The 25475-nt window shown below is 37.1% G+C and overlaps 2 protein-coding genes across 3 annotated transcripts; both read left to right on the top strand.

Moving 5' to 3' along the window:
* Window positions 1-532: 532 nt before the first annotated feature.
* LOC118273953 (A-kinase anchor protein 17A) lies at window positions 533-10240 on the top strand. Of its 2 annotated transcripts, XM_035591237.2 has the most exons (9): window positions 533-703; window positions 995-1809; window positions 1887-2094; window positions 2588-2738; window positions 3388-3561; window positions 7987-8067; window positions 8920-9061; window positions 9503-9721; window positions 9970-10240. In XM_035591237.2, the coding sequence occupies exons 2-9, from the start codon at window positions 1043-1045 to the stop codon at window positions 10184-10186; spliced, it is 1959 nt and encodes a 652-aa protein (XP_035447130.1). In that variant the 5' UTR covers window positions 533-703; window positions 995-1042; the 3' UTR covers window positions 10187-10240. The 2 variants fall into 2 exon arrangements, with proteins under 2 accessions (XP_035447130.1, XP_035447128.1); XM_035591235.2 differs by having other exon boundaries at window positions 533-1809.
* A 3558-nt stretch (window positions 10241-13798) lies between these two features.
* On the top strand, window positions 13799-23838 carry LOC118273955 (trypsin II-P29). The gene is made up of 8 exons (XM_035591239.2): window positions 13799-13944; window positions 17183-17204; window positions 17983-18127; window positions 19155-19312; window positions 20995-21072; window positions 21298-21383; window positions 22442-22508; window positions 23561-23838. The coding sequence occupies exons 1-8, from the start codon at window positions 13897-13899 to the stop codon at window positions 23656-23658; spliced, it is 702 nt and encodes a 233-aa protein (XP_035447132.1). The 5' UTR covers window positions 13799-13896; the 3' UTR covers window positions 23659-23838.
* The last annotated feature ends 1637 nt before the right edge of the window (window positions 23839-25475 follow it).

Here is a 25475-nt window from a genome sequence, read left to right on the forward strand (position 1 = left end):
GATTAATAATAATTGGAGGTGCTACAAAACCCCTTTTCTAATTGCATAGTTTTAATATAACCGGAATAAGGTATTTGGATATTCGAAAAATACCACGCAGCCTATTGTCTGCCCGGTATTGCCCTCGTAGTCGTTGGCTGCACTGAGCGGCTTTATTATATTTACTATTAATTAGAATACAATAAATACATACATACAAATACGTACATACTTCATCTTTGTTTCCAAACTTTACTTGATCTGAGTTCTAAAGGAGGATAAAAACTGACTGTGAGTGACTGACCGTCCTGACTATATTCTTGAGATGAGGAATAAAGTCGTGATGGTCATGACGCTGTCAATTTTAATTTTGTTAATAAATTATTATTTTTTAAAATAAGTAAACTATAATTACAGTAAACAAAATAAATAAATAGTTAAATAATTTTTGTGTGTTTCATAAAAATCTTCAGAAGTTGTTGGTTGGTTCTTGGGGTAAAAAAGTCAAGGACAATTTATGAAATTGGCAACATTAGTCATTAATACGAAAAAGAAAACTGTCAATCTGTCAAGTCAAGCAACAAGCAAAATGGAGGAAAAATGGGGAAATGCTTGTAAAAGTGAAAATAATTGAAGTTTCGGTTTAGAAAATACGCTTGTGAAATTTCTGACTGTGTGCCCTTTGAAGGAGTTGCGATGGAGGCTTATGCTGGACTAAATTTTGGTCATTTCTCATTGTATTAGATCTAAAAGTTATAAGTTGTTCTATTAAATGATTTTTGATGTATTTATGTAGATTTATGAACTTGAGACTATCTTTTCATCATTTCATTGTAATTAATTTTGTTTATTTTCATTGTTGATGTCCATATTGTTAGGTTAGGTAAGGTTAAGGACGATTTAGGTTGTCACAATGAACATACAAGTCTGCAGAGATTCCTCAGACGCTACGGCTTTATATTTGCCGCAGCGTTTGTATCTTAAATCCTTTGCAAAGATTAACATTTCTGTCCAGCTCCCCTCCCACAAGGTACACGGCAAGTCCATTTCAAACTGGGAACTTATGGAGAAATTGCGAAAGATGATCCTCCCGGATAATTTCTCCGTGTTAAAAGTGTCAAAGCATAGTTCGGAAGTGATAAGGTTTGACGCGGAACTAGAGAGTCGTGATAATCTCGATAGAGTGTTGGCGAGGCTCGAAGACCGTGTGGTTCAGCTAAAGGAGTACCCTGACCAGCTGAAGGTCAGGGTCTGTGAAGCAAAGTCTGATTTCCCTAGTCGCCATGACTGGGATTCGTTCTTTCGAGATACTACAGAAATGGATGAGATGAAACCTGGAGAACGTCCAGACACCATCCATATTTCTAACCTGCCCATCAGATGGTTTATACACAGTAGAGACCAGGATGAGGATGCGCTGCCTTCAGAGAGCTTAGTGAAGAAGATATTTGAGAAGTTTGGTTCAGTGCGACAAGTGGACATTCCAGTGTCTGATCCGTACAGAATGCAGATGAAGGCTCCAATGAGGGGTATCACAACCCCACCGCAGGAGGCTGCCCTATACTTTGAGATCTATGTGCAGTTCAGTGAATATGTTGGCTTTGTTCGCTGCATGGATGCATTAAGAGGCCGCAAGCTTTTAAGGAAGCGTGATGACATAGCAGAATGGTGTGGCATTAAAGTTGAATTTGATAAAACTAAGCACATGACTGATGCAGCTGTGAAGAGGAGATCTATTGTCCGCGAGAGGCTGGCCTCGCGACAAAAAGCTAAAGAAGATGAGGAGAGGGCAGAGAAAGAAAGAGTAGCCAAAAGAGAGGCCAAAGAGAGGTAAAACGCACTTCCATTTTGATTTACAACATATACAACATTTTTCAAGTATTCTAATGTACACACATACTTTTCAGGCAAAAGTATGAGCGTTCAGAGAGAGAAAAGCTAGAGAAAATGCGAGAAAGAGAAGAGAGACGCAAGAAGAAACAGTTGGCTAAACTGATGCAGAGTGATAACCTGGACCTTAACAGTAAGGTGGCCGAGGAGCAGAGGAAACTTGTTAAGGCACAGAAGAAGTTGCAGGCCATCCGGCTGATTGAAGAACTGTTTAAGAGGATTGAGGTAAGAGTGTGAAGGTATTTGATATAAGGAGCTCTTGTGTTATGCTTAAAATTATGTAGATACAGAGGAGCTATGTAACTGTATGGAGTATGATGGCTCTTTAATGGCAAAAACTTAAACTACATGAAGTTTTCTAAGAGCTGACCAAACTGCCATATTGTTATCCCCTATTTTCTGAGACTGAAGTACAAATATTAATTTTAAATGTATTTTTGATTTATTTTGCAATTTTTTTATTGAGTACTAGTTTTTTATTGATCTTAATTGTTTTTTTATAGTAACTATCGTGAGACATACTAAATTAACTAAAAATCACGGCTAGCTCACGTAAATTCATGGAGAAAAGCTTTACTAGTTTCGAGTCACAGAGGGACTCTTCATCATTAGCAGCGTGCGCAGACGCCTCGACGTAGGCTGTGCGACGTAGAGACGTAGAGTAAAGCTTTTCTCCATTGATCTTATTTGGTTGCAAATTAATCTTCTAAATTTCCAGTTGCGTCCCGAACTGCAGCGCAATGGTAACCGCGAGCAGCACTACTTGCCGGGCGAGAGGAATGCGCGCGCGCGCATCATCGACAAGTTCAAGCGACAACAACAAGACCTGCTGGAGGAGCAGCGGCAGAACTATAATAATGCTCTGAATGGTTAGTGGACTTATTTGTGTACCATGTTTTTATTTTTTTTATACTGCCCTACACTGGCGTTTTCTTCTGTGTTGTGACTGCGTTTACAAACATACAAGTTCTCATACACATGACACCCAGACCCGAAAGAACAATTTGTAGATCACACAAAGAGTTGTTCCATGTTGGAATCGAACCCACTAGATGTTGCGTGGATGCAGGTTACCTAGACATTGCGCCAACTATGCACTATGCAGTCATTGTTATCAGCTGACAGTCTATTGTTAGACTACAAAACAATTTTTATTACTAGTTGTTTGACTATTATAGACTAGTTGTTTGACTACAAAACAATTTTTATTATCCCCTATTGAAGAGGGGGAAGTCACCACAATTTAATCTGAGATTTTGCCATACTTTTATCGAGAATTTCAGTCATGATAGGTTGTTTAGCCTAATCTGCAGATTGATATACATGCAGACTGCCAGATTACCAGCCAAACTGACAACTACTGCGTTTACACACACACACACATTATGTGTACATCTTCATGTTACTTCAGTTCTTTATTCCAATTCTCTCAAGATATTTAAGTTCTCTTTTCTTATTTTCTCAAGTCCCACATCATAATTATTATCCCTTTTCTAAAACTAAATTATATCTTTCCAGGTCGCATAGTAATTAGATCAGTGCTTGAAACCAAGAAGCCAAAACGTGATTCTTCCATCAGCTCTGAATCATCAGACGAGCGCGCCAGACGCAGTGATAGGGACAACCACAAGAAAATTAAAACAGAAAGACTGACCACGCCAGAACGAGAGATGGAGTATAATAAGGCTACAGGTGAGAATTATACTCCAATCTTTATATTTATTTATTTATTTATAAAGCTTTTAATTCCATTAATTAGTACATTTAAGTTTAGTTAGTAATCTTATCCTATATTAAATTAAATGGATCCCTTTTGGGTATAAGCCTCCTCCATTTTCTTCCACTGTTCCTTGTCTAGTCCGAGTCGCCACCAGCTTTTTCCTGCCACTTCAATGATGTCATCTACCCATCTTTTCTTAGGTCTTCCAACATTTCTCTTCCCTAATGGTCCTGTCCATAATGTTGTTTTTGAAGTCCACCTTTTGTCTTTGTATCTGGTAATGTGGCCTGCCCACTGCCATTTCAACTTTAAGGCGTGTTGACGCGCGTCTGTAACTTGTGTCGTTTTTCTAATTACTTCACTTCTTATTTTATCAAGTTTTTTAAATTTTAGCATACTTCTCTCCATAGCGCGTTGTGTTGTTGTGATTTTGTTTTTGATGTTGTTAGTGAAGGTCCACGTTTGGCATCCATATACTAAGCTAGGCAGAATGCATGTATCCATTACAATCTTTTTTAGAGCCATATTGTAATTGCCTTTCATAATTTCTTTTTGTGACCAAAAACTTTTCCAGGAGCAGTTTAGTCTTCTCTCTACCTCTTTTTCATTGCTGTCCTGGCTGAATGATATTTGTTTGCCAAGGTATATATATGCTTCGACATAGTCAATTTGGTTGTTGCTGTCTATCCATATTGTCTTTTTAGGGCCATTTGTCATCACTTTGGTTTTGCTTGTATTTAGTTGTAGTCCGACCTTATTGCTTTCTTTACTTAGGTTTTGAATCATCTGTTGTAGCTCTAAGGCTGACTTTGCAAAGATAACAATATCATCTGCGAACCTGAGGTGACTTAAATGTTTATCAGTTATCCATATACCTTGTTTACTCCAGCTGATGTTTTGGAATATATCCTCCAGGACTGCAATGAACAATTTTGGAGACAGAGGGTCTCCTTGCCTGACTCCTCTTTCTATAGATATCTTATCTCCCTTACTTTCTAGTTTTATTATGCTTGAGCTGTTTGTATATATATTTCTTAATATGGTTATATATTTTTCCTCCACATTGCAAGAGCGTAGTGCTTTCCATATGGAAGAATGTGATATGCTATCGAAGGCTTTAGAGTAATCGATGAAGCCAAGATATAGGGGTTGGTTATACTCTTTAAATTTTTCAATAACTTGTTCTAGAGAATGTATATGGTCGATTGTAGAATATCCTGAGCGGAAACCTGCCTGTTCGATTGGCTGTTTGCTGTCAATCTTTTCTGAGATTCTTGACAGTATCACTGAAGCAAATAGTTTGTATGTGCTGGGAAGAAGGCTTATTGGCCTGTAATTCTCAATGTCTAGTGGGTTGCCTTTTTTGTAAAGAAGGACAATGTCTGATTCGCACCATTGGCGCGGTACAATACCAGCTTCTAATATTGTGTTGAAAAGTCTGGTCAGGAATGTAAGTAGTATTGGCGCACCTGTTTTCAGGGCTTCATTGCTGATTCCGTCTGGACCTGGGCTTTTCTCATTTTTTAGTTTCTTTATGTGATTTAAAACTTCTCTATCTAGTATTGGTTGTAGTTCTCTATTTTCTTGTTTCTCTGTGATTATTGTTTCTTCCTGATCATTGGCTTCTGGAGATCTTGTGTATAGTATTTTGTAGAATTGTGTGGCCCGTTCAAGGACTTCTTTTCTTGTGTTTGTATGGCCTTGTTCTGGTTGATCTTTCTTCAGTGCTTGTATCCAGTCTTTTTGTGTGTTTAATTTTTTGTTTGCTCTCTTAGTGCTTCTGTATTGTGTGATATTTGCCTCTATGATTTTCCTTCTGTAGTTGTTATAGTCTTCTCGGATTGATTTGCTTGTTTTTTTAAATATGTCTTTGAGTTCGTCTTTTATTTGTTTCGTTTTAGTATTGGTGTGTATCAATTCTGACCGTCTATTGATTAGTTGCAGGGTATTTTCACTCAAGATATCAGAAGTTTTCCTTGTTTTCTTATTTTCTTCTTTGATTTTGAGACTAGTGGTAATAATTTCTTCTATTTTATTGTAGTAGGCTTGGACCTCGTTTGTTGTTTGCAAGAATGGTAAATACTTTGTTGTGTTTTCATGTAGGTTTTCTAAGTAATTGGAAATTTCTTTGTCTGTTGTTGGTGGTTTTGGTAGGGTTTTAAAAGCTTTTCTGCTTTTTTTCGGTTTTGATATTTTTATTGAAACTCTCAATAACCGGTGGTCTGACGGGAACTTAACTTTACTTAGTACTTCGAAGTTTGTTATATTATTTGGTTGGTTGCTTAGTATAAAGTCTATTTCGTTCTTAGTTTTAGAGTCCGGCGATATCCAAGTCCATCTTCGGTTTGAGCTTTTCTTGAAATAAGTGTTTATTATTGACAGCTTATACTCGTTAGCATACTGGATTAGTTTTTCTCCTCTTTTGTTGCGTTTCCCATATCCATATTTCCCCATTATTAGTTGTTCGTGTACTTCGGGTTCTCCTATTCTTGCGTTGAAGTCTCCAAGTACCATTACTGTTTTGTCTGATAAGTCGTGTGTTTTCTGTAAGTCGTTGTAGAATTTATCAATTTCCTCTTCTGATGACTGTTCAGTGGGAGCATAGACTTGTATTAAAGATATAGGATCTTCTGAAAATTTCATTCGTAGTAGTGCAACTCGTTCTGATATTCCGGTGAAATTAAGGATATTTGATTTATATTTTTTCTTTATCAGGAAGCCAACTCCATGTAATCCGATTGTTTCTCCAACATAGCAGAAAATATGTTCATCATATTCCTCGATTTTGTTTCCTATTCTTCTCACTTCTGCGAGACCCAGCACATCATAATTTATATTTTCTAGGGCATGCTGCAGTTCAAGCAAGCGAAGGTCGGAGGAAAGTGATCTTACATTATATGTGGCTATTTTGAGTGTGTGTAGTTTTATTTTGTTGCTTGGAGGGTTGCGGTCAAACGTCCCACGGGGACCAGCCGGGTTGGGACTTAGTTGTTGTGTTGTTTTTTCTTTCTTAGATGTATTACAATGGATCTTCCGGAGGCTATTTGTGGATTGCTATTGGTCTTCTAGGTCGTTGGTGGCATGGGTTCTGTATGTTGTAAAAGCGCTTGTCTTGTTGAGTTTCTTGGGGTTTTGGGCTACTTGGTTGTTGGAAGTAGTTTTTGGGGATTTGGATGGCGAGCGTTTTCTTTTTTCAACTGTGTTTTCTTTGATTATCAGTTTGTCATAGCGAATGTAGGCGATGTTACCCTTTTTTAGTTCTTCTTTTAGTTTTGGCTTCAAGTCGTTTCTTCTTTGAATAACATCTTTCGGAAAGTCTTCAGTGGCATATATGCCATCTGGAAACTTCTTATTGAGCCTCAGAATCTCAATTTTTCTCCACGCCAGAGTAGTGGTTATCAAAATAGGTCTCGCTTTATTGTCTAACTTCTTTCCTAGCCTGTGTACTTTGCTCACCTCCCATTGGTCCCATTTGTTCTCTTCACCTTTGCTGCTTTCATTAAGTGTTTTCAATATCAGCTGTAGCAGTTCGGAATTATTCTTTTCGTTTTCAGGGACGCCGTGGAGGATTACGTTATTTCTTCTTGTTTCCTTTTCGAGAGCTGCCACTTTGTTTTTCAATTCCACTACTTCTTTTTTTAGTGCTAAGTTCTCTTCTACCCATGGGTTAATTTTTTCTTCGAAGCTTTTAGTTAGATTTTCAGTTATGGTTTCAGTTTGTTTTTTTAATTCTAATTTCATTTTCTCGAGGAGTATTTCCATTACTTCTATCATATTTTTTTCCATTATTGATTGGTTTGTTGTTATTTCTCGATAGATGACGGTAGTGATTAATAATTTCTAGGTTATGTTATGACTGCGCGCCGTAACTTGTTTGCCACTTATCTGCTTAATTTGAGCTGAGTGTGCCGCTTCCTCTTGTGTTTTCGTTGTCCAGAGAGTTGATTATGAATTTTTTGTAGTTTTTGAAATAGAACATTCAGTTTAAACGTAAATATCGAAATTTTTGCTACAGAGCACTTTATGACTCCAATCTTACTTATACGAATATTATAAATGCGAAACTTTGCGAGTATATGTGTTTGTGTGTATGCTTGTTATTCAATCACGTCAAAACGGTTAAAGGGATTGGGATTGGGATGAAGTTTAGTACAGGGTTAGACAGAGATGAATGTGTAATTCATTGTTGAAGAGGTATTGTGGGACTGTTACTTTTTTTTTCTTCTTGATGGCAACCGTTTTATATATTTAATAATAGGATGACGTTTGGTAAATATCTCGCCTGTTACCTTATAGTGATCTATCTGTTTTGTTTAAAACTGTAATTCACAACAACACACAAGTATTATGAGCATTTAAAGTAAAATGATGACTAATATTTTATTTAATTGTTCTAGCTGCGAGTTTATACAGCATGCAGCCGTATGGTTTCGGCTACCCGTTCCCCTGTCCGCCCAGCTACGCCTACCCGCCGCAAAGTATGAGTATCTTTTATGTATCTGCTTAAGTTGTCTTCCTTTCACATATTACTTCTAATTCTTATTTCATAAAGGGTAGATATGTACTGGGGATTTGCTAATGTGATAGTGAAAAGGAAGGTTATCGTATCTGAGCCTTTATCCAAATGCCACTTTATCGCTTCTCTAACGAGAGAGTAGAAAGCTTAATGTATAGGGATGACACTGACATGTGTCAAAATGTCAATCCTATATAATTTAGTTTTCTCCTCTACAAGACATTTGGCTTGAGGCTCTGGTTAAGTTTCGGTTAGTTTAATTGGCCTATAATTTCACATAATATATGTTCTACATGAAATTCATCAAATACAGTTAAACTATCAGTAACTTGATCGACATTCATAACACAGGTTGTTATAGTGGTATTCAATAATCTTCCTTTTCCGTCACTTCTGTATTTAAATTTAACAAACCTTTTTGCTGTGATTTTCCTTTAATATTTTCCACCCTGTTTAGGGCTACCGTTTCTTTGATCACCAGATGGCACTACTGTAGATTGAGGTTTGTTTGTCCAATAAAGAATTTGTTACTGTCAACTTGTTGAACATATTTTTTTTAAAAGTTACAGTCACACAACGATTGAACAAATAGACTTCACGCTAATAAATAAGCAACAAAACATAGTAGCTCTTATTCATAGTCATATATTCAAATTCCTAACCCCCAAAAGGCCGGTAAGGCACTTGTGACCCCTCTGATGCAGCGGATGTTCACGGCGCCGATTGCTTACCATCAGATGATCCGTCAGCTCATTTACCGGCTTCTCCCATTAAAAAAAGTAGTGCAAGTATACTTAATGTGTTTTGTCCACAGCGTCGATGTACTACCCGGTGCGCGGGACGTACTACCCGCCGCCGGGGGAGTACCGCCGCCCGCGGGGACGGGGACGGGGGAGGGGGAGGAACACACGCATGCCGTACTTCGATGGACCCGATGCCAATCACCAGTATTACAGGTCAGTGTTTTGCTTAAAATATGTTGTTTGGTCAAAGGTTTAAGGTTTTAATCATACATGCACTAGAGTCTGAATATATTTCCAAGTCCAACTAAATATAGCAAAAGTAATAATTATTAGGTTAACATTTTAACATGTTAACCTAATAATTATTACAGACAGTATTAAAAAAATCACGCAAAACTCAATGGCTGAATGTTCTCGTAACGCAATGAACCGCCAGAAATGGAAAACCATTGCCAGGAAGGCAATTGATGCTGAGAAGACCGACGACTTAACCTCCTAATATCATCGAAGCAACCACGACCACTCTGCCAAGAGTGTACGATTGAGAAGAAGAATGTTAAAATGGCCTTACACGATTAGGGATTTATCTAGGTAGCTTGCTGTTGCAAGCTGAAATGACGTTTACGGAAAATAATTTCACCATCCTTTTTGCAGATACTTCAAGAAGCTAACAGAGGGCAATCCTCACAGCGAACACGAGGACAGAACGCGCGGTCGGTCGCGGGAGTCGCGGTCGCGGTCTCGGTCGCGGCGGCGGTCATACTCGCGGTCACGGTCGCGGTCGCGCCGGCGGTCATACACCCGCTCGCGGTCACGGAGTCGCAGGTCTAGGAGCAGGAGTCGGCGGTCCAGGTCTAGGAGCAGAAGATCCAGGTATGCTAGAACTGTGAAGATAATTGCATGAGATTTTAATGAGTTTAGAGCTAATTATAGATACATTGAAAAGGGGTTTTAAAAAGAAATGATTGATCTTTCTAAATTCTAGCTGTTTATGTAAATTACCCGTTGTTTTATATCAACGCTGTGTTAATTTAGTAGTTTATTATTTAGTGCGAGCACATATTTCTTCCTTATTACCTAACATGTGTTTGATTGTAACATAACTAAAATATTTCTTCCAGATCCTACCACTCACGATCGCGGTCTCGGTCGCGATCTCACCGTCGATCCCGCTCCCGGTCTCGGCGCTCTCGCTCCAGGTCAACCAGCAGACACGACCACGACCGATCTGACTCCAAGAAGGTTGTGTCGCCCAACCAGACTGAGGCGCGACGCTCGCGAAGTTGGTCGCAGAAGAAAGACGATAGAGTAACGGCGGAAAGCCCTAAGGACAAATGATATTTATACATTAAATGTATACTTCCGTAAATTATATTTATAAGTTAAGCAAAACATGGTTTTATTTTATACCCCGTGCTTCAAAGAAGAAAAATACGATAATTCGCAAACTCCCCCGTTCTGGAGTTACGGCTGGGGAAAGAAATACCTACACAAGATTAGGCATTGAGTCAATGACGACTCCCACGAAGTGCTTCGCTTCAAGCTTCCTTGTGCGAACTGCTAGGGAGTGGAACTCTCTGCCGGAGTCTGTGTTTCCTGATGGGTATAACCTGGGTATCACAAAGCCCGAGTGAATAGGTTGCTTATGGGCAGACGTGCTCCATCGTAGGCCGCATCATCACTTATCATCAGGTGAGATAGCGGCCGAACGTCGACCGATTAAATGTACAAAAAAGACTATTGAAAAAATTTAATACCTATCTATCGCGCTATAGCAGTCAGAATAATACCTATTTACAGACTCGTAACAACTAAAGGGGGAAATAAGCGTAATGTCATTTCTATGTAGCATGTTACAGTGTTTTCCGATATTGTAAGTAGCTGCTTGACATCGTTACGTTACCGCCTCGAGCTTATATTGGTGACAATCCATTGTAAATAGGGATTACACGTCCCATGCGACATGTTGTGTAGGCTTTCTGTAAGGTGTTCAGTTGTATGTGATATTTATGGGTTGATATCATATGGTTTCTAAACATTGAACCGTACAGGGGGTTTTTTTTTGAGGGGGCAAAATCATCCTTATACTTCTCCCGCCCTGGGCGAGCCGAGAGAAAGTGTCAGGTCAGACTTACTGATTAAAAACCACCCCGTTCCTATTCCTGCTTGTCGAGCTGGAGCCCCGGTAAACCCGCTAGGTAGTCCGCAGCTCCGGATCAGGCATCAGCCCTACTGGGCCCCATCTGTGGGCCGTGCAGGGTTGGAGCAGTGTATAACAATTTCTTTAGTGTGACCTATAGTTTATTATTCCGGGTCTAGGTTACATGTCACGGTCCGGAGCTGCGGACTACCTAGCAGGTTTCGGTGGTTTCGGCTCGAAAAGTAGTCGCTCCTACTTTGGTTAGGTGGTAAGGTCCCGCCTTACCACCTCGCTCCTACTTTTCGATGATGATTTCTTGAGATGATGATTTCTTCTTGTTTTCTTCATTTCAGAAATCATCCAATGACTTCTCCTTATGAAAACAAGGTTACAGCTTACACCTTATACAGTACGTATAGTGACTAGTGCGAGTATAGCGACTTTATGTAGTGACTCGAGTGAGACATGATATTTTTTTAATATAAATCGAACTCACCAAGATTAGGCAAGTAAAGCATTGAATTGAATACCTACTTATTTAAGTAGATACAAGGATGTAAAGACGTTTAGTGTTACAGGTTCATGTTTTTGACTATCGTCAGGTATTCGTAATCGGTAACTCGATTTAAATTAGGTAAGTATTCATGTAATCACTCGTTAATGCGGATTGTCTCTGATAAATAGGTAGATATTGACGTAGTAGCGACAGATACCTGATGTTGTTCATACTTAGGTTTTGTGTTACTGCCAAGTAGAGATTTTGAAAGATAACAGTAGGTAGGTACTTAAAATGACACTAAAAAGTAAACTGAATTAAAGTATCCATAGAAATGCATTACACTTATAGAGGGCGCTGTTGCGCTAAGGGTATCGGCGTTATATTGTAGCGAGAGTACCTTTAAAAAATATTTTACCTACTGTTTTACAGCCATTTCATTGAAACAATTAATTTGTTCTTTCAATTTAATCGTTTGTGCCTATTTGTTACTTTCAGTCATTTTGGTTCGCACAAAGCAAAGATATAGGTACCTACCTTTACTAACCTATACTTACAATCTTACTAACTGCCGTACTCAGAGTCATTAAATGATTACTTTAACTATTCCCAACCAACAATTTTGTTTCTAAAACAATCGGGTCAAGTAACCATTAAATGAATGAGTACAGTTGTTTGACTTCAAAAATAATGAAGTAGGCACACTTCTTAGGTGCCTATACCGTATCTAAACACCCTGGGGTCGGTAGGACCCACAATTAATCATCCTCGCGCCTAATGTGCCGTGTCTGCGCTCATAATTACTTGAAATAATTATTTAGCTAATGAGCCAGAACAATTTAATCTCTAATCACGTTTTGCTTTATGCCTTGTCGGTCGTGAGTTCGATTCTTGTGGTTATTGGTAGGTAATTTTATAAGCTCTTGTCTATGAAATAGTGTTAAAGCTTGAAGTGTTTATTGGTTTCAATGGAATTGCATATAATGTACTTCATGGTTTTTAATCAATAAATAATAAGGATGACGATGCTTTAATTTAATTTAATTAAGTGTTTAAATGATAATATCTTGGCACACGATTCTTTGATAACAATATCAAATTATAAGTTACAATAAAATATTGGTTAATTTTTCATAGTATAAATTTTTTCCATGAAAAGTCGTTTTGGGTTTCAAAGATTTCTAAATAAATGTGGTTTAGACAATTGAACGATGAGATGATGCACTAGATTACAATTCTACACTAAATTTTAAACTCTTTATGATTCTCCGAGACCCCGGGCGTTGCCAGTGACGGACAATCGTGGGTGGTGCTGATGACACCAAGTGATCAGGGTCCTTAGTCTGCTATTACAATTGTGTCTCTCTTGCACTGCTCAATGATCGACCATTCTGACACAAGTGTAATAGCAGACTAAGGGCACTGATCACTTGGTGTCAGCAGTGGAGGGACGAACTATGTAGGTTGTATAGCTCCTTCCCTCTTGCACTGCTCAATGATCGACCATTCTGACACAATTTTAATAGCAGACTAAGGCCGCAGATTGACTCAATTGTCTCCTATTACATAAAAAGACCACAGAACTTTGTAACTCCAGGAATAAAAGCCGGTAAGACATGTAGGGTATCTAATCTGACTACCGTACTTTCCACAGACGAATACTTACTTAAACGTGAAATCCAAAAACTAATTAACATCCTGATTTTTAAGCAAATTAGATACATTAATTACTAATCGGTACAAAAAACCCTAATATACGTCAAAGTATCTAATCCAAATATCCGTTTGTTTCTTTAAAAATAAGTACGCAACATTATCTGTGGATTAAAATTCATAAAGAGCCGTAGACAGAGCCGGATTGTCCCTAAAGCAAACTAGGCAAGTGTCTAGGGCGCCAGGTTACAGAGGGTCGCCGCAAGATTCGCGTTCCCACTACCCAACTGTAGTGTGATTCTGTAATGTGCCAATTCGATATCAAAGCATGCATTTTTCAATTGAACTGGTGTAAAAAAAATGTTGGTAAATCATAAATAAAATTAAGTTCGCTAGTTAAAGACACTTGATTTCGGTTCCGTAGATATTAAATAAACAATTAGTACGAATTATCAAAGCAAAGTAAGACTCAAAACTTCGTTCGCAATGCGTTCTTACGCCTATACAAGCTTGAATATCAAATTGGTACGTAGAGTGACGGTGGGGCGCCAATAAAGTTAGGGGCGCCAATGAAGTGCTTCCCTAAGGCGCTCCCAAGATTAAGTCCGCCTCTGGCCATAGAATACAATTAGTAATCAGTATTTGTATCAAAAGATTATGATATAACGTCGTTTCTGTTATCTTTGATAAGAAGCACTAATTAGTATATGAAGTAGGTGGCAATTAATTCATTATAGTCAGTGAATTGACCGTTGGAAGATGAAGGGTTTCGCTTTTGTTTTGTTGTGCGTGCTCGTCGCCGTGCAGGTAATTCTTTCTTTTATTTACAACACTGGATTTCGTATGCGTTGCTTAAACAGCCTGTAGATGCTTGGTCAATTCTTTTATCTTTTTCAAGAATTTTATGATCTTCTGCCAGAGGTGATAAAATCTCCTAAAACCCAAGTCAGCTCTCTCTCAGCTCTTACGTTGTCTGTATACCAAATTTCATCAAAATCCGTTCAGTAGTTTCAGAATGATTGCCGGACAAACACCCAAACCAACAAACTATCACATTTATAATATTAGTCTGATAGGTTCCTTTCCTATCAATAACTTCTTAATTTGTGTTATAATTTGTACAAGTCTTAAATGATAGAATTAAGAATATATAGTAGGTATACAGTAGGTAACTATAGGATGATTATAGGAAGTCAAAAATTATCTAAAATAGGTGTAAAGTATAATATAATCACTTTAGACTGGGACTCGTGCAACTTTTCTTTTTTCCGATCATTAATTAGCATTTTAATCATCAATTTGTCTTAAGTACCTAAGTAATAAGTATATACCTACTTAAACATTATCAAACATTTGGTTTTCCCAAAACAAACCAGTTGATTAGTATCATCAGATAGAATGATAATACTAATATTCACATTAGATAGGTAGGTAAATATGACGATAATCATTAGTTTTTATTTTAGACAACAAACGCGGGTATCTGGTTCAGCTAATGGTTTAGATTTTATCTTTATTTTTAATCGAAAATAATTATTACTTGATCAGGTTGAAGATAAAATTAGAAAAATAAAACAATAGAGAGGTGGAAAAAAGAAATTTTTTACCTAAGTACCTAAGTTCTAAGACATAATCTAAGACAAGAATAAGAGCCTCTAGCATAGCTTGAAACTAGTCGAGTTCCTCGTCAAAAAGTTACGTGAGTAAGCCGATACTTAACAGTATAATTAGCTTATATGCCTATAGAAGACTAGAAAATGATCTAAAGAACGTTAGATCATTTTTTAAAGAAAGTTATGGATTGGTACGTAACGAAGCACCTAAATGAAACCCTTGCTTTTATTGCTTGTACTGTTAGGTGTTACCTACATATTGATAATAACCAAAATGTCTTCAAATGCTACCTATCTTAGTTTAAGGGTTCCTCAAACTTTAGGAGAGGCTTGAAACTAGGTTTTTACCTAGGTAGGTACTCAAAAATGCCAGAGCCTTTAGCCATATGTTAAGCGATTGTCTACAAAGAGAGTAGAAATCTTTTTTTCTTTATTGCGAGTCTCCAGTATAAAACCCAATGAACAGGGATGACACTGACAAGAAATGTCAAAAGGGGTTTGGGTAAAGTTGGCGTCGTTTTGAAGTTTAGCGGCCAGTAATGAAACTTAAATATTATGAAAGAATAGAATACAGCGATCAAAAGCTATTATGGCCATATTTCTCTAAACCATATCGGAACTGAGATATTTGGTTTTCGAAGAAGTTATCGAAGAAGTTATTAAATGTTATTGCACTCTTTTGGGTGTCTGCCATATTTTTTTAGGAATGCTAAATAAAATAATTCAAATACAGTGACGTAGATGAATCGAACGGACCCCCAATGTCTTTATCTATGGGCCGATGGTGTGTACTTGTGTAGTAACAGTAACAGCTCGTCCCCTACTGTTGTGTGTTACTTTTTACGCTTCTAATCTCTCGTGGACTTGTGGATAATTATAACGACTTGGCATTTCATTGGACGTTTCATTGACATTTCATTGACAGACCGAGCATATAAAAAAAAAAAAATTACGGTGCATTTTGTATCTATTGCCGACGCAGCTTAAATCGTGTTGGCGGCACTTGTCGTAGATCGTATAATTTGACAGGCTGCTGTTCGCATATAATGTCTATTATATGGTACATGAGATGGGGCAGATATCAAAATAATCTGACTCCGCCGGCACAATTTTTAGATACCATTATTCGACATGACATTGAGAACGAAATGGACGAAGAAAGTTAATACGTAAATGTGTTTTTAAAAATCATGTAATAAATGAAATAAGTTATAATACTGTGTTTTTATTATTTCCTAGGGCCCAATACTAATGTCACATTGACAGACGAGAGGTCGAGAAACAGTAAAGCCAATAACTAATATCAATCTTCTAATAATATACAATAACTAAGATTTTTTTCACACAGGACGGTATTTGAAGTATTTATAGAGACTACATTTTTAAATTCTTCAAACTCAAATATCTCAGCTTTGATATAACTTAGGATAAAAATAATTGAACATATATGTGTAATGAACACAGCAGAACAAAGTAACATGAAAATTATTGGTGGCCGCTGAAAAAAAAAATGACGCCACAAGTCCATACAAAGTTACTCAAACCCCTTTACGTCAATCCCATATAATTTTAGTTTTCTACTCAACATGTAGACAAGCGATAAATGATATTTGGCTACAGGCTCAGCTATTACCCGCTACTCGACTCCTATTAGTCATAGCGTGATGTTTTATAACCTACAAGTACAGTTTCCTCGTATTAGTATTATTAGTATAGATTTTTTTAGGACTTAAGTATGTTCTTTATCAACTTCTATTTTTTTAAATTGTCAATTACGGAAAACCCTAAGCTAAGGTACCTACTTAAAGCGTTATCAATGTGGTGCCTTATCTAATTAGATTTGTAATTAAGCCTAATCTTAATGTTAATGCTTCTAATTAATTATATTTAATTCCTAGATTAATGTTTATCTTTACATTTTGTTTTTGATATCTGTTTTTTCCATTAACTTACTGTTTCAATATTTGTGCCAACAGATAATTATTTATTTTATATTATTACGACTACATTTTTTTATATGTTTTCTTAAGTACTGTATAGTATATATACCTACCTTCTTTTTTGGGAGGGGCAAATCATCCAAAGATTTCATTTCCCACTCCCGCCTTAGGTACGAACAAGCGTTAGACTCTTACCACCTCTTACTGACTAAAAGTAAAAACCACTCCGATCCTTCTCCTGCTTTGAGCCGCAGCTTCGGTAACTTGGTAGTTGTCCGCAGCTCCGTATCTGTATAATATACTGTACATAGTATATAATGTACATAGTATATAATGTACATAGTATATGTACATTATCACATTTTGCCTGATAATTGGGAAAAGAGAAAAGACAATCGGAATAAACAGGAAAAGCGTCTTCATATTTCAGAGCTTTTAACGTTTTTAGGATAATTTTGTTTTCAAATACTTATCCAATGTTTCTTGTTCCAGGGTCGCCACACTGGCGTCGAGAGTAAGTATTTAATCATTTACCCTTACACTGTAGAATGACATTTAATTGAGGATAGGCACTGTTAAAATGAAAATGAGATTAATAAAATAAAAATACAGGAAGAAAGAATGAAAATATATGGTCATAATATCTATAGTATGCTGTGTTTAGATAGTAAAACAAAGTAAAGTTATGAAGTCGTATGCGAAGTAATTGGAGAGCCTCGTGGAAAACTCAGACATATGGTAAATCCGCCTATTCGCATCCATCAAACAGTACGCGTTCATATTACGGAACCTTTAAGAATTACCGAAAATTTAAAAACTACCACTTGCAGTTACTACACATCCGTTTGATCTTACACATTTTAAATATCTTACATTCATGTTGATCCGTAAAATGGAAGTGAACTGGTAGGTGGACGCGAACAGGCGCATTTACCCTATGTAATTACTGACCAAATTGTTTTTTTCTTTCTTCCTCTCATCCCATTCATCTCTCTCTTGTATTTAGTATTGTAGAGTACTTACTCACATACCTAATAATCCCTAACAATTCTTATCTAACCCCCAGACGGACATATAGCGACCAAATTGGCGATATATTAAAAAAGGGCCAAATTAAAAGTACCTTTAACCGACGAGCATGCATGAAAAGATTGATGACTGTTGATGAAGCGAAAGAAGTGTGTAAGAACCGTGGCAATTGGCGTTCCATTGTCTCTGCCTACCCCCACACAGGCGTGAGGTTATGTATGTATGTATGTAATTCTTATCTAACCATAACTGTCTTCGTCCAGAATCCGGCAGCCCCGCCGCCCTGGGTGAGAACCCCTGGTTGGTGCACCTCCGCATCGCCGTCTCCACCAGTGGCCTCCTGGACACCTGCGCCGGATCCCTCATCGGCAGCGGCTGGGTGCTCACCGCTGCTAGCTGCGTCGCTGAGTACGTTAAAGTCAAGGCATTTATTTCAATGAATCACACGTCACGACTTTTATCCCCGAAGGGGTAGGCAGAGAGTGCACATTCTTATTTTCTCCTGTGTCATGGGTGAAAACCCGAAACAACAATTTGTGGATCACACAAAGAGTTGCTCCGTGCGGGAATCGAACCCGCTACCCGTTGCACGGCAGCCAGTTGCCCAGCCACCGCGCCAACCGTGCAGTCAACATTACGGCACGCAATGCCGCTACATAATGTACACCCACCTACCATTTGTGTTATAAGTCCCATGTAATAGGGGGTGAGCCTATTGCCATATCCTGGACACAATTCCAGACTCCGTGCTACTACCGAGAAATTTTCGAAAATCCGAAAAAAGCCCAGTAATACTTATTTTTCAATGAATCCTCTCGTGATGATTCAGATGTTATCCTAACATTAGAACTTGTCTTGTTCTTGTGGGTGTAATATAAACTTTATATTATGAAGTTCATAGTAATATACAGGATTCATGATATCATCATATCAGTTAGATACAGAGTAAAGATGTAGTTACAGAACAACAACTTGTGGATCACATCAATAGTTCAAACGGTTAGAACAATGGCTGGACGACCGGTCCAGTCGTCCAGTACCCTTAGTACGAGTTTATTTTACATTTAAAATAATCGAAACGAGAGCGCTCTGATTGGGCGGTTTATTCGAGCCAGCCAATCAGAGCGCCGAACGCGCTCTTGTTTCGATTACTTTATACGTAAAGTAAACTCATATGTCATACTTCTGATCCAGAGCTGCCTTTTTTTCCTCATCCTCAAAGAAATCCTCATGGATACCCTTTGTCTTACGATGTACGTCAGACAGCAGGTTATATCGGACTCTTACCGACTAAAGGATTACTTACGAATAAAGGATTAGTGGGTTCTCGCCTCGCCCAGGGCGGGAGAAGTCATTGGATGATTTTCCCCCTTCAAAAAAAGGGTACAGCAGTACGAAGTTAGTTGACGGTACTAATAAACCGGTTTGTTTGCAGCCAGCGTTTCATCTGGATCCGCTACGGCGTCGTGGACGTGATCAGGCCTTCCTTCGTCACCGAGAACTCCCAGGCTGTCCTCCACCCTGAGTACGATGCTGCCTCTGGCAAGAACAACCTTGCCCTCATCAACCTCAACAGAGTGATCGAAACCACTGGTCAGTATTCAGCTGATTGTTCCACCAAAACATTTTTAATTTTAAGAAATCGTCCATTATCGAAACTTTCTGCGCCCTAACAAACGACGGCAACTACTCAAACATCACTCAATTTTAAGACGCTCTCAAGAATAGTTCTGTCACGACAAATTCTTTACAAAAGCCAGAGACGGGACGATATTAAAGTACAACTTAAAATTGAGTAGCGTTTCAGTATTCGGATGTAAAAGTCAGAAGATCTAACAACAAAATTGATTACAATAGAAGATCATTGGAGACCTGATTTTACTATGATACAAATACCTTAAGCACTAGAGAATTAGGCACTTTCTTAATTTGGTCTCGTGCTTAACAGCATTCCAAGTTCCAACACGTGTCACCAATAATATAAAATTGTAATTAATAACGAAAAATGTCCACAAAATTCTTGTTAATTTGGAAGTAATTGTCTCTAAAAGAAAATTAAGCCCCTGCTAATCCAATGTTTATTACTTACCGCGAATAATATTTTTGCAAAACAGAACGTTGGGTATTCAAATTCGCAGGAAAACTGTCGGATTCTTTTTTCGAATTCAATTTTGTTTTAAACTTGTGGACCGCTCCGGACCTGACCCAGTTTTGTTAGCAAATATTTCGATTTCTCATATTGGAATTGGAAGCGGTTTTTGGTTTTCCTTTCTAGTTTCTGGGAATATTTTTTAATTTTCTCTCAAAAATGTTGAGAACCTTGTTGCATGAGTTTTCATTTTTATGGATAACAGGTTACAATTACATTGATAAAGTGTGATAAAGTTAAGTAGCTACGGATAAGAATTTATTTAACAGACTATTTTAGTTTGAAATAGATTTGATATTTATCAACTACCTACAACTCAATTTACGTACCTAGTCGATTGATAAATCAAACACTACGTTAAAGCATTCAAATCAAAACAAAACAAAAAAGAAAAAATCATTTTCATCTTAAAACAAAGAAAATAAATGAAGTCGGATAAAAAAGAAAATACATTAAAACAAGGTCTTTTAAAAATTAATGAACCATTTATAATAAACAATTTCGTTCCAATCAAGATAATCCGGAGGCCAGAGTCTCGCTCGACAATTAAAACGGTTTGCCGAAAGCAATCGGCCGATTAATAAAGTCGTGTTGAGAGGTCCGCGCCGCCCACGGTCCGTTCCGAGCCGTACCGGGCGGCCGGCCGAGCCCCCGTGGCCCGTGTTGCTACATTTTAATTAACGTTTCCGGGCAACCCTGCCATGTTTCCGATGTAGTGCCCACGTTGGTTTTTCCAAAAATTCGGCTAACGACGCGATTTTATTGCGATTGTTTTGCTAGGGTAAGGTCGGACCGGTTCATTTGGCAGTGGCATTTTTTCCAATGTAATATTTTAATGGGTCGGTTGCCGTGATGTTTCTTTATTGTTGTTAATATTTCTGGGTTGTGTATTTTAATTGATGATGTTGTTTTTACTATTAAATTAAATAATTAATAATTTAAACTTCCTTTGAAACAATTATCTAGAGTCTATAAGTGTTTTCGTATCAAAGGACCACTACCGTACCACTGTACTAGAAGTACCTAGGCGACTAGGTGTAGTGTACTGTGTCCAGAGTATTACATTTTAGAAAGATTTGATTTTAAGGATTATTTTTGTTAATGTTACCTGTTTGTTTGTTTCCAGAAAACATCGCTCCCATCTCCCTGTCCGGCTCTGCCTCCGAATCTGGTACCTTCTGCGCCTTCGGTGCTAGCGACGGCAGTGAGTATTGTGATAATTCTAATATAAAGGAATATGATCATTATCACCTTCATCACTACCTTGTTTTTGTTACAGAATAATTTAGAGGTTCATGACACATTACAGACAGAATAATGTTTTTTTTTTAAGTATAATTCATTGAAACAATTTATTTACTTACGCACGTCTACTTGTGCAGTAGTGTCTAAGTCTATATTTTTCGGTATTGATAGAGATATTTTACAGAACCTGGTGAGCAGCTGAACTGCTACGAAGCCGCCATCTCTGGAGACGATGGTTTCAGCGTTTCCGGCGACTTTGAGGCTACCGAGGTAAATTAACAACTATTAAAAAAAGTAGCATATTTTCGTCAATGATTTTAGTGATCACTGTTCAAGCAAACATTTTTTTAAGTTTATTTAAATAAAATCAAATTACTAACATACCTACAGGTTAAGTTACATAAGAAACCTTATTACTAAAAATGTACTGGAGAATTCGAATTCCTTGCTTGCAGTAAAGTAAAGTAAACTAGAATAGAGTAGATTAGATTAGATTTGAGTAGAGTACAGTAGAATAGAATAGAATAGAGTACAGTACAATAGATCAGTGGATTTTTGATTAAAAACTTGGCAAAGCAAACAAGGCGGCTATATAATATTTTTTTTGGCTATGTAATGTATCTAAACATGTATTTCATAACATTTTACATATTCGTACAGCTCAGTTTAAGATTTTGAACATGCTGCTAATAAGATTGTATAACGAAATATTAATTATTCAAATATCCTTTTTGTTATCTAAAAGATTAGCATAGCTGTTGAAACATTCTTAAAATATTAGAGTCAAGAAGTCGATGAAACTAGGTATTTTATGCTGTACCACTTTCAAAGTATCCATTCTTCAGATTTTTTGAATAGAAACCTAGCTTCAGAGAAGGTTTACATTATTTCCATTCGAATTAATAGGGAATTAGGATTGTATGACATGTTTTATGAAGTTATCTAAATACAGGATCATTTAATACTCTGCAAGAGTTTCAAATGTTCAAACAAAATAAATAATGAAATTAATCAAGTATTAAATTCTGTGGGATTAGTTTCATGTTTCTTGACCATAGAAGAACTGTAATATTATAGGTTGTTTAGGAATGTTACGGATATGCGGCGCTGCTGTTATAATGTCGTATTTGTAAAGACTGGTATTTCTGGTATTTGAAATTAGCTCAAACAGAATAATGCACTTTTTAGCTTACCTACTAGGCCTACTTCGCTCATTTATCGTACATCGTCAGCCAGGATGATGAAAAATATGTGGTTTAAATTAAGTCATAAGAGGTTTCTCCATACGGTATAAAGATATGATGTTATATAATGTAATCTCCTTACAGTTCGACCTTGGAGCCCCCGTTGTAAGCGAAGGTGCTCAAGTCGGACTTCTCACCGGATCCGATGGCTGTGAGTATCTTTAATTACATCTTTAGCAATAGTTAACCATCGTATAGTTATATACCGCAAGATTATTTAGACACCATTGACAAACGGTGAAGGAACACATTGTGAGGAAATCTGGGCTTTATAATTTATAATTGTAAGTTTGAAATCGGCAATCCGCATTGAACAAGCGTGGTGATTAATGCTCAAACCTTCTCCGTGTGAGAAGAGGGCTTTGGTCAGCAGTGGCCACTTTTAGGCTGTTGATGATGATGAACCACCGCATGCGCTGTGTTTTACCATGGGGTTACTAGAGGCACAAATAAACCCCCAAAAAGAGCGGCAACGCACTTGTAACTTCCCTGGTGTTCCGGGTGTTAATGGGCGACGTCGATTGCTAACCATTAGACGCCATCTCGTTTGCCGCCGTACACCTTAAAATAACATTAATTTCTATCCAATTTTACTATCAGTTTTTACAATTACCTTAACCTAATTGTTTGGGCAATAAACCAGTTGAATAAAATACGGTAATTACTTAGCTGGGCCTACATTAAATAAGTACTAAACTTATCTAGGCCTACCTTATGTAATTAAAGTCGTAAAATCTACGTAGAGTAACACTTTTACTTTTTTTTAACTGTCATGGTCGCTGTCGCTAACACTAAGTTATAACGGAATACGATATATTTTCTATATTTATTTGTGTTTTCAACATTTTTGCACTGAGGCAAGTGCCATGATTACGAATGCCTTAATAAAAAAAAAAAACAATTATCACCATCATTTTACTTCTCTTATTACAAGTTACTTTGGATATCTCTTTTTTGTATCAAATCATTCTTTATAAAATTTATCCATACGAGTATTTTCGTTAGTCGTCTCTTGTACGTCCATATTTCCATTCATTCTTAAGTGACAACAACGTAAAAACGACAGACAAGCTAAATATCCTGGAAAAGTCTTATTGTTAAACTCTTTACCCATACTCCATACTCTCCCTTTCTCCATATCTCATTCATAAACTATCCATACCATTCTGTGTCCATACTCTATATTCAATATTCCTTTTCCAGCCTTCACCGGCGTCGGTGACTACATCGACTGGATCGAGAGTGCTACTGGTATCGCCTTCAACGCTGAAGCCGCCCCTGAAGCTGTCCACTTCGTCTAATAAGTCTCAACCACCTCACAGCTCAAACCTAAAACTTGGTCCTTTGGTCCGACGTGGTCCTAATTTGGTCCTCCACTCCTTTGCAAAAATAATTGTGCTACCAAGTACTCGCCCAACGGTCTGATAAGTGATATTTCGAGCTGTGTTTAATTATTGTAATAAATAATTTAACAAATTCCATTCATTTTTGTTTTATTATCTTGAATCGTGGTACATTTACTACGCGTATAAGTAATATTTGCACGCGTCGATTTCATTAAAATGGGGACGATATATGCCTATTTATTTGCAATAGAATAGATACTGGTTTAATGTATTACATAAACATAATTTGCATTATCAAGTGGAACAATTAATGAATATACTTCTTTACTATTCCATTAGATATTTCCAAATGACAATTTATTAGTTTATGCTAACACAAAAAGAAAGGTTTTACTTAATTTACTTTCCAAGTTTTATTACAAAGTTAAATCAGCAACATCTGTTGAACAAAAAAGGGTCTGAACATGATATAGATGTATACATATGCAAGTATATTATATAAGTGTTGTTTTATGAGTGAATTATAAGCTTTCGTAACGCTTCGACGATACCGGCGGTCGAAAAAATGAGGTTATGTAGCGGTGCAACTGCGAGCGGCCAGCGGTACTTATAACTTAATACATACATAATAATTCAACTAGTATTATAAATGCCAATGTGAGTATGTTTATTTGTTTGTTTTTCTTTCATTTATTGAGTAAGCAATCGTAATTTGATAATAATAAATAATTTTTAATGGCTAACCTGTACCATTAGTACGAGTTTACTTTATATTTAAAGTGTTCGAAACGGGAGCGCGTTGGGCGCTCTGATTGGTTGATTTATTCAAGGCGGCCAATAGAGAACCGAACCCGCTCTCGTTTCGATTAATTTGAACGTAAAGTAAAATTATATTAAGGGTAATTTATATTAACTGAACTTATACTACACTTATGCTGTATTACCTTTGTATTACCTAAGTCGAATTCATTTATAAATACTTACAGATGTCAATATTTGTATATTGCGAACTAACCCTTTGTGTGCCGGAACGCGGATCCACACGAGAATCAACTGTAAGAGAGAGAAGCAACTGAAAAATAACTCTAGGACTTAGATTTTATCTTATATTTATCTGATAATAGTTGGAACCTTGCCGATCATCAGGTGCCATTTGGATGTCAACTTACGGGACATTCTGTGTACGAGAGGTTAATCTCCACGATTGATCTCTAACATTTTATCTAAGTACATTTTTAATATTCTAGTTTGTATTTTAACGAACTTTATCCGCTTTAAATAATACATTTTCATGTCTAGGTAGTAAGTTACCTATAACGAAGTTTTTCACGTTTACCAACATTAAAATATCAAAAGTTTTGCTTTAAACAGCACCATTAAACGTAGTAAGTGCCTTAAGAAAAGATGTTCTAAAGAGCTATTAAGTAGGAACAAACTTCTAAATATTGTTTTGAGTAGCAATTTAGGCACTTATTACCTTTTTATTTGTCAGTTTATTAAACAAACTTGAGTACTACTTTACAGCACCTATTTAATAACTCTATCATTCGTTTGTTTTAGGAGTGTCAGAACAAGTTTACTTGCAGTTATGTTGTAGTAATATATTGTGTAGTAGTTTAATTAGAGTTTCTCGCTTACGATAAAAATACAAATATCCGGAAACCGTTTCTATTAAAATCTTCTATAAATCAATTACAGTTCATTATACTCGAAAACGGCTGGATCTATTTGGCAAATTTTGGTCTTTAATTATTTGTAGAAGTCCAAGGAAG

Source organism: Spodoptera frugiperda, chromosome 3 (assembly GCF_023101765.2).
Source record: "Spodoptera frugiperda isolate SF20-4 chromosome 3, AGI-APGP_CSIRO_Sfru_2.0, whole genome shotgun sequence".
Taxonomy (NCBI): Eukaryota; Metazoa; Arthropoda; class Insecta; order Lepidoptera; family Noctuidae; genus Spodoptera; species Spodoptera frugiperda.

Excerpts from the sequence above, each read along its gene's own strand:
- LOC118273953 (XM_035591235.2), top strand. The coding sequence starts at position 893 with ATGAACATACAAGTCTGCAGAGATTCCTCAGACGCTACGGCTTTATAT. Across the intron at positions 3,562-7,986 it reads GGAGTATAATAAGGCTACAG|CTGCGAGTTTATACAGCATG; the intron begins GTGAGAATTATA and ends TAATTGTTCTAG. Across the intron at positions 9,062-9,502 it reads GCCAATCACCAGTATTACAG|ATACTTCAAGAAGCTAACAG; the intron begins GTCAGTGTTTTG and ends TCCTTTTTGCAG.
- LOC118273955 (XM_035591239.2), top strand. The coding sequence starts at position 13,897 with ATGAAGGGTTTCGCTTTTGTTTTGTTGTGCGTGCTCGTCGCCGTGCAG. Across the intron at positions 17,205-17,982 it reads TCGCCACACTGGCGTCGAGA|AATCCGGCAGCCCCGCCGCC; the intron begins GTAAGTATTTAA and ends GTCTTCGTCCAG. Across the intron at positions 18,128-19,154 it reads GCTGCTAGCTGCGTCGCTGA|CCAGCGTTTCATCTGGATCC; the intron begins GTACGTTAAAGT and ends GTTTGTTTGCAG.